The 7,930-nt window shown below is 53.7% G+C and overlaps 1 protein-coding gene across 1 annotated transcript; it reads left to right on the plus strand.

Annotated features, from left to right (window-relative positions):
- Positions 1-83: 83 nt before the first annotated feature.
- Positions 84-6,849, plus strand: LOC135452853 (cytochrome c oxidase subunit 4 isoform 1, mitochondrial). The gene is made up of 5 exons (XM_064723320.1): positions 84-219; positions 911-990; positions 3,536-3,700; positions 5,160-5,291; positions 6,584-6,849. The coding sequence occupies exons 2-5, from the start codon at positions 912-914 to the stop codon at positions 6,718-6,720; spliced, it is 513 nt and encodes a 170-aa protein (XP_064579390.1). The 5' UTR covers positions 84-219; position 911; the 3' UTR covers positions 6,721-6,849.
- The last annotated feature ends 1,081 nt before the right edge of the window (positions 6,850-7,930 follow it).

A 7,930-nucleotide genomic window follows, 5' to 3' on the forward strand; every position in this document is an offset into this window, starting at 1 on the left:
TTTAAAAAACAAGCGATTGGCGTTTTTCACACCCACCCTCAGACATTCCGGGATTTTGAGAATCCTGGCTAAACCTCCAGCCACGGTCCGCCCGTATCCCATCATCCCCCGCGCCGGCCGCTCCGGCCTTCCCCGCTCGCTGCCCCGCGCTCCCGGCGAGCCCCGCGCTTCCGCCCGCGGCTCCTTCCGGTCCCGCCAGCCGTAGAGGACGGTCGCCAGGTCGTGAGGCCGGGCCGGGCCGGGCGGAGCGCGGGGACGGGCGGGGAGCGGGCTGGGAGCGAGAACGGTGCCCTCCCGCCATCCCTATGCACGGCCGGGCTGGCGGGGCAGCGCGGGTTGGGGGGTGCGGGGAGGGCTGTGAGGGGGCAGCGGCGCGACCCCGCCCGCCGGGTCCGTGAGGGGTTCTGACACCGGGACGCGACTGAGGTGACAGGCGGGGAGGGCAAGGTCAGGGACAGACAGCGGGTGCTGGCGGGAGCTGGGAGGGCTTTGGGCTGGGCTGGGGTCAGCGGAGGACCCCGAATCCCTTGTGGGGATCCCTCCCTTCCCTGGGATGCTCCGTGCTCAGGGGTCTCTGAATGGGGTCTTTGCAGTGGCTCTGGGATGTGCATGGCGCTCCAGGAATGGTTTATTTTGGAATTACAGCGTCATAGAAGGGTGGTTTAAATATGGCAATGTCATTTGCTTCCAGTGCAGGAGGCTCGGGTTAAAAACAGGGGGAGAAAGGCTCATCCAGATCGGTTTAGTGGGAGAATATCCCGCAAAATCTCCTCTCCAGCATGGAGTGCTGTGCTGCCCTCTGGAGAAGGAGCAGGAAATCTTTAGGCTATATATATATATACATATATGTAAACTCGTGGGAAATGCTCTTCTGTCACCGTGGTACTGACTATTGCTGCCTGCCCTGCAGGATGTTGGCTTCCAGAGTGTTCAGCCTGGTCGGGAGGAGATCCATCTCCACCTCCCTGTGCCTCAGGGCACATGGACACGGTGGGTCAGGGGGATAAAGGGGGGAGCACAGAAATCTGCCCTGGGTGAGGGGCGGGTGGGGATGGAGGAAGCCTGGGGAGGTGGCAGGAGGGACAATCATGGCATCATCCTGGTGGGGGAAAGCTGCAAGGTCACTGAGTCCCAGCTGTGCCCCATCCCCACCCAGAGCACCGAGTGGCACCTCAGGAATTGCTGGGACACCTCCAGGGATGGGCACTGCAACCCTCCCTGGGCAGTTCCCATCCCTGACCCCCCTTTCCATGGGCAAATTCCTGCTGCTGTCCGAGCTGAGCCTGCCCTGGCCCAGCCTGAGCTGTTCCCTCTGCTCCTGTCCCTGTTCCCTGTTCCCTCCTGGCAGGAGCTGTGCAGAGCCAGGAGGGCCCCCTGAGCCTCCTTTGCTCCCTCAGCTGCCCCAGGGTCCTGGCAGTGCCCAAGGGAGTCCTGGGACACTGAGAGCTGTCCCTGCCCATGGCAGGGCCTGCAGTGGGATGGGCTTTAGGGCCGTTCCCAGTCCATCCCAGACCCTGCTGTAATCCCGTGTTTGTGCTGGTAGAACACAAAAGTTCTCAAGTTCTGCGTTGCTCCTGAGCCCTGCCACCCCCTCCCTGCACTGCTGTGCTTGTGCACTGCTGGGCTGAGACTGGAGACCAGTGTGAGCTGATTGTGACCCATGTCCCTGTGTCCCTGTCCCCCTGTGTGTGTCCCTGTTTGTGTGTCCCCCTCTGTGTCCCCATGTCCCTGTGTGTGTCCCTTTGTCCATCCCTTTGTCCCCGTGTGTGACCCTGTGTGTGACCTGTGTCCCCGTATATGCGTCCCTGTGGATGTTCCTGTGTCTCTATGTGTGTCCCTGTGTGTCACCTATGTCCCTGTGTGTGTCCCCATGTCCTTGTGGGTGACCTGTGTCCCTGTGTGTGTCCCTCTGTGTCACCCATGTCCTCGTGTGTGTGTGTCCCTGTGTCCCCATGTGTGTCCCCCATGTCCCTGTGTGTGTCCCTCTGTGTCCCTGTGTCCCTGTGTGTGTTCCCGTGTCCCTGTGTCCATCCCTGTGTCCCTGTGTTTGACCCATGTGTGTCCCTGTGTGTGTTCCCATGTCCCTGTGTGTTTCCCTGTGTCCCTGTGTGTGTCCCTGTGTCCATCCCTGTGTGTCCCTGTGTGTGTCTCTCTGTGTCCCCATGTCCCTGTGTCCATCCCTATGTCCATCCCTGTGTCCCTGTGTGTGTCCCTGTGTATGTCCCCATGTGTCACCCATGTCCCCGTGTGTCCCTTTGTGTGTTCCCATGTGTCACCCATGTCCCCCTGTGTGTCCCTGTGTGTCCCCATGTCCCTGTGGGTGTGTCCCTGTGTGTGTTCCCGTGTCCCTGTGTGTATCCCTGTGTCCCTGTGTGTGTGTCCCTGTGTGTGTCCCTGTGTCCATCCCTGTGTGTCCCTGTGTGTGTCTCTCTGTGTCCCCATGTCCCTGTGTCCATCCCTATGTCCATCCCCGTGCCCCTGTGTGTGTCCCTGTGTGTGTTCCCATGTGTCACCCATGTCCCCCTGTGTGTCCCCACGTCCCTGTGGGTGTCCCCCTGTGCGTCCCTGTCGCGCTGTGTGTTCCCATGTCCCTGTGTGTGTCCCCATGTCCCTGTGTGTGTCCCTGTGTCCATCCCTGTGTGTCCCTGTGTGTGTCTCTCTGTGTCCCCATGTCCCTGTGTCCATCCCTATGTCCATCCCTGCGTCCCTGTGTGTGTCCCTGTGTATGTCCCCATGTGTCACCCATGTCCCCGTGTGTGTCCCTGTGTGTCCCCATGTCCCTGTGGGTGTGTCCCTGTGTGTGTTCCCATGTCCCTGTGTGTGTCCCTCTGTGTCCCCATGTCCCTGTGTGTGTCCCTGTGTCCATCCCTGTGTGTCCCTGTGTGTGTCTCTCTGTGTCCCCATATCCCTGTGTCCATCCCTGTGTCCCTGGGTGTGTGTCCCTGTGTGTGTCTCTCTGTGTCCCCATGTCCCTGTGTCCATCCCTATGTCCATCCCTGTGTCCCTGTGTATGTCCCCATGTGTCACCCATGTCCCCGTGTGTCCCTTTGTGTGTTCCCATGTCCCTGTGGGTGTCACCCACGTGCGTCCCTGTCCTGCTGTGTGTCCCTGTGTGTGTCTCTCTGTGTCCCCATGTCCCTGTGTCCATCCCTGTGTCCATGTGTGTGTCTCTGTGTATGTCCCCATGTCCCTCTGTCCATCCCTGTGTCCATCCCTGTGTCCCTGTGTGTGTCTCTCTGTGTCCCCATGTCCCTCTGTCCATCCCTCTGTCCATCCCTATGTCCATCCCTGTGTCCCTGTGTGTGTCTCTCTGTGTGTGTCTCTCTGTGTGTGTCTCTCTGTGTCCCCATGTCCCTGTGTCCATCCCTATGTCCACCCCTGTGTCCCTGTGTGTGTCCCTGTGTATGTCCCCACGTCCCTGTGGGTGTCACCCACGTGTGTCCCTGTCCCCGTGTGTGTCCCTGTGTGTCCCCACGTCCCTGTGGGTGTCACCCGTGTGCGTCCCTGTCCCCGTGTGTGTCCCTGTGTCCCGCAGGCGTGGTGAAGGCCGAGGATTACACCCTCCCCGTGTACATGGACCGGCGGGACGTGCCGCTGCCCGAGGTGGCGTTTGTGCGGGACCTGTCGGCGCAGCAGCGCGCGCTCAAGGAGAAGGAGAAGGCGTCCTGGAGCGCCCTGTCTGCCGAGGAGAAGGTGGAACGTACGTGGGGGGGCTCTCAGGGACCCCACAGCGCCCTGCCCGTCTCTGTGTGTCCCACTGGCTGGGGAGGGAGCTTGGGGATCCTCTCCTTCCACCACCAGGGATCTCCTGGAGTTCAGGAAGGGAAAATGCCAAAGTGCTTGGAACAGAAAGGAATGACTCCATGTGCCAGTACACACTGGGGAATGCTGGGAAAGCAGCTTGCAGGGGGATCCTGGTCATTCTATCAAACTTTATTATTCTATCAAACTTCTTTAATTTCACCTTGACCATTTTTTAACCAAGATCTAAACAGAATTTTGAATAGAAATTTGTTATTCTATGTATTATGAATATTACTGTTCTATTATTATGCTCCCAGCCCTATTCATCCTGGCCTTGGGCACTGCCAGGGATCCAGGGATCTCTGGGCACCTGTGCCAGGGCCTGCCCACCCTCACAGGGAGGAATTCCTTCCCAAAATCCCACCTAAACCCCCTCAGCTCAAAGCCATTCCCTTTGTTTTGGCACTCCAGTCCCTTTCAAGTCTTTAGACAGCTTTTTGTTCCCAGGCCATGCTTGGAGCAGCTCCTAATCCTTGTTTTTCCCTGTGGCTGTGAGCAGAACAGATCCATGGAGGAATTATCTTAATTATGATGGAACTCCTTGTTTGCTCCATGGTTTTTATTCCCAAGATCTTTGGTGCTGTTACAGAACATGCAATGCCCCTGCTGTGGCTTCTGTTCCATATCTGAGGTCACATTCAGCCATTCCTTCCTCTTCCAGAAACCAAATCATAATAATTAGATTTATTTCTTGATTCCCATCTATTTTCAACCAATCAGGAGAAAAATCCTTTCAGTACCACACCATGCCATTGTTAGTCCAGCTGGGTGAAGTGAGCCCCAAACACAAACATGAATTTGAATGTTAATAACCACTGACCTTGGCATGAACCAAATTCCAGCTAGTGAAGGCTCCCCCTGGGTGTTTTGACTTGCAAATAAAATTCCCTCATCTTTTCTAACTGTTCTTATGGTATGAAGGGAGAATCTGGTCTACAAAAGGTTTAAATCTTTTTGAGGAATTGCTCCAGATTTTCTATTGCTTTGGATTTTAAATTCCTGTGGATTTCAGTGGCAGCTGAGCTCGAAACATTCCTGTTGGAATTATTGGTGCTAGGAAGCTTTGGGGTCAGTAACCACACTGGGAATTGGAGGGGAGGAAGGAGAACTCCCAGTTTTCCTTCTTTCAGGTCTACACTGTAACTTGTGCCCAACTTTAGGATAATCTGGTAAATGGAGACTAAAATTGATGTGGGGGTGAAAGAACTGATTGGCTTTGGTGTGTGCCAAACCTGATTTAACATCCATCCCCTTTGGGCAGCCTCAGCCTTCGTTCACCTCCCTCTGCAGAGTTCTGGTCACCTTCAGACCCCAGGAAAAGTTAAAAGAGAGGATTTGATGTTTTTTTTCCCCAGTGTATCGGATAAAGTTCAACGAGTCCTACGCAGAGATGAAGAAAGGGACAAACGAGTGGAAAACCGTCCTGGGGGGAGTTCTGTTCTTCCTTGGCCTCACTGGAGTCATCCTCATCTGGCAGAAGCACTTCAGTAAGTAACTCCTCCATGGAGAGCAGGAGATGCCTGATGGGAATTCTGTGGGGCCAGGATGGTTTGGGGAGCAGCCAGAACAGGGACTGCAGCAGGAGCTGTCTGTTATTCCCTGAAAGCTCCATCCTGGAGCTGTCTCTTGTGGGGATGGAGCAGAAATAATCAGGAAGCTGACTCAGAGAAATCTGGGAGCACAGGAAATGGAAGGGAGTGAGCGGTGAGATTCCTGATCCCAGAGCTTCCCCTCTTTTGCTGCCTTGGGTAGTGAACATTTGGGTTCCTGCCACGTTTGGCTGCCTTCCCAGCTAAGGATTCAGCCTCCAGGGAGCCTCCAGCTGCCAGCAGGCAGAGCAGCAGTTAAAGGAGCTGCTCCCTGCCTTGAGGCTCCCAAAAATAGGAGAGCAGGAAGCTGTTATCTTGGTGATGGAGGAAACCACTGGAGAATCCATGTGGGAGTGTGGCTTGAGCTGGATGCTGCATGCAGGGAGTGGAGGTTTGAACAGATCATGGATTCACAGGTTTGGGTTGGAAGGGATGCTGAAGATGATCCCATTTCACCTCCATCCATGGCCAGGGACACTTCCCACTGTCCCAGGTTTCTCCAAACCCCATCCAACCTGGCCTTGGACACTTCCAAAGATGAGGCAGCCACAGCTTCTCTGGACAACGAGTGGGATGGCTTCAGGGGGGAAAAAGCCCTTTTATTAGCAAAACTTAGCCCAAAATTCCCAACTTGCTGACGTGGCATGAGGACATAACTCCATAATTCACTCCATAACTCACTCCATAACTAACTCCATAACTCCATAACTCCATAACTCCATAACTAACTCCATAATTCCATAACTAACTCCATAATTCCATAACTCCATAACTCCATAACTCACTCCATAACTCACTCCATAACTCCATAACTCACTCCATAACTAACTCCATAACTCCATAACTCCATAACTCCATAACTCACTCCATAACTAACTCCATAATTCCATAACTAACTCCATAATTCCATAACTCCATAACTCCATAACTCACTCCATAACTCACTCCATAACTCACTCTATAACTCCATAACTCACTCCATAAATCACTCCATAACCCACTCCATAACTCACTCCATAACCCACTCTATAACTTACTCCATAACTCACTCCATAACTCCATAACTCACTCCATAACTCCATAACTCACTCCATAACTAACTCCATAACTCCATAACTCCATAACTCACTCCATAACTCCATACCTAACTCCATAACTCCATAATTCCATAATTCCCTTCTATCCTGCAGTGTACGGCGCTGTCCCTCACACCTTCTCTGACGAGTGGCTCTCAGCTCAGACCAAGAGGATGTTGGACATGAGGGTGAACCCCGTGCAGGGCATCACAGCCCAGTGGGATTTTGACAAGAACGAATGGAAGAAATAAAGCAACTCAGTGGAACCTGCTCTGCTTGAACATGAAATGATTCCATCACCCGTGTGTGACCTCGTTGCTTGTTGTACTGGAACACCCTCTCCACCTCCAGAAATGCTAATAAATGTCTGGTTAACTTGACAGCTGCCTGTTGCTGGTCTCTGCATGGGTTTCTTGGGGTGGGACATTGGGTTCCTGAATGAGATTTGCTGCCTGCATTAATGTTTTCAGGGCTAAGAAAGCTGCTGCCAAATTTCTCCCTTAGCTGAGCTGGTGTCTCCTGGACCCTGCAGGTTTTTAACAGCTCTTAATCCCTGTTTTTCCCAGTGTCTCTGTGAGCAGAGCTGATCCATGAAGGAATTTTCTGAATTATGATGGAGCTCCTTGTGTGCTCCATGGTTTATATTCCCAAGATCTTTGGTCTCTCTGATCCCTGCTTTTCTGAAACCTAAACCAAGCTTGGACTTAGGTTTGCTCTTTTCCTGATGGGACAGGAATTGATGTTGTGGTTTAGGAGCTGTGCTGGGCTGTTGCTGCCCCTCTTTCCCTTCCACTCAGAAATTTGGGAAGGTTTTTAAGGTGAGGTAACCTGGTGGGAATTAAGCAGTGAGCTCCCCTTCCTACAGCTGAAAAATCCCTTAGGTGATAAATTTATCTCTGAGGTGCTGAGAAGGATGAGGGTGACAATTCCAGGGTGGTGATGGCTGGAATTCTGCTTTTTTTCCCTGCTTTTTGCACAGCTCCTGCTGTGGTACTGACCTGGGTGAGTGACATGGAGCTGCCAGGGTTTTGTGCCTGGAAAATTGATTTATTTTGGAGCAGATGGGGTTTGTGCCTGGAAAATTGGATTTGTTTTGGAGCAAATACTGGAGTTTCAGTGCTGCTGGGATAAGGGAGTTCCTCCTGGGTCTGTCCTTCCCAAAAAGCTGTGGAACCCAGGGAGGCCAGGAGAGAAATCTGAGCCTTGCCATGATCCCAGATCTTTATTTCATCCTCCCCTTCCTGGCACAGCCACTCTCTGCTCCCTTCCCTCCAGAGCAGCAGCAGGACCTGCTGGAGCAGCCTCAGGTGAGCTGAGTTTGCCAGGGCTCTGCTTGCTCCCCTCCTGGCGTGTTCCCCTTCCTCCTGCCCTGGGAGGGGGTCAGACCTCATCATCCTCACTGGGAATTTGGGGTGTTTGTTTGCAGGCAGCCTTGGAGACTGAGAAACCACCCAAATCCTG

This window comes from Zonotrichia leucophrys, chromosome 11 (genome assembly GCF_028769735.1).
Source record: "Zonotrichia leucophrys gambelii isolate GWCS_2022_RI chromosome 11, RI_Zleu_2.0, whole genome shotgun sequence".
Lineage (NCBI taxonomy): Eukaryota > Metazoa > Chordata > Aves > Passeriformes > Passerellidae > Zonotrichia > Zonotrichia leucophrys.

Coding starts and splice junctions, on each gene's coding strand:
- LOC135452853 (XM_064723320.1), top strand. CDS start 912: ATGTTGGCTTCCAGAGTGTTCAGCCTGGTCGGGAGGAGATCCATCTCC. Junction 3,701..5,159: donor TGCCGAGGAGAAGGTGGAAC/GTACGTGGGGGG, acceptor TTTTTTCCCCAG/TGTATCGGATAAAGTTCAAC. Junction 5,292..6,583: donor CATCTGGCAGAAGCACTTCA/GTAAGTAACTCC, acceptor TCTATCCTGCAG/TGTACGGCGCTGTCCCTCAC.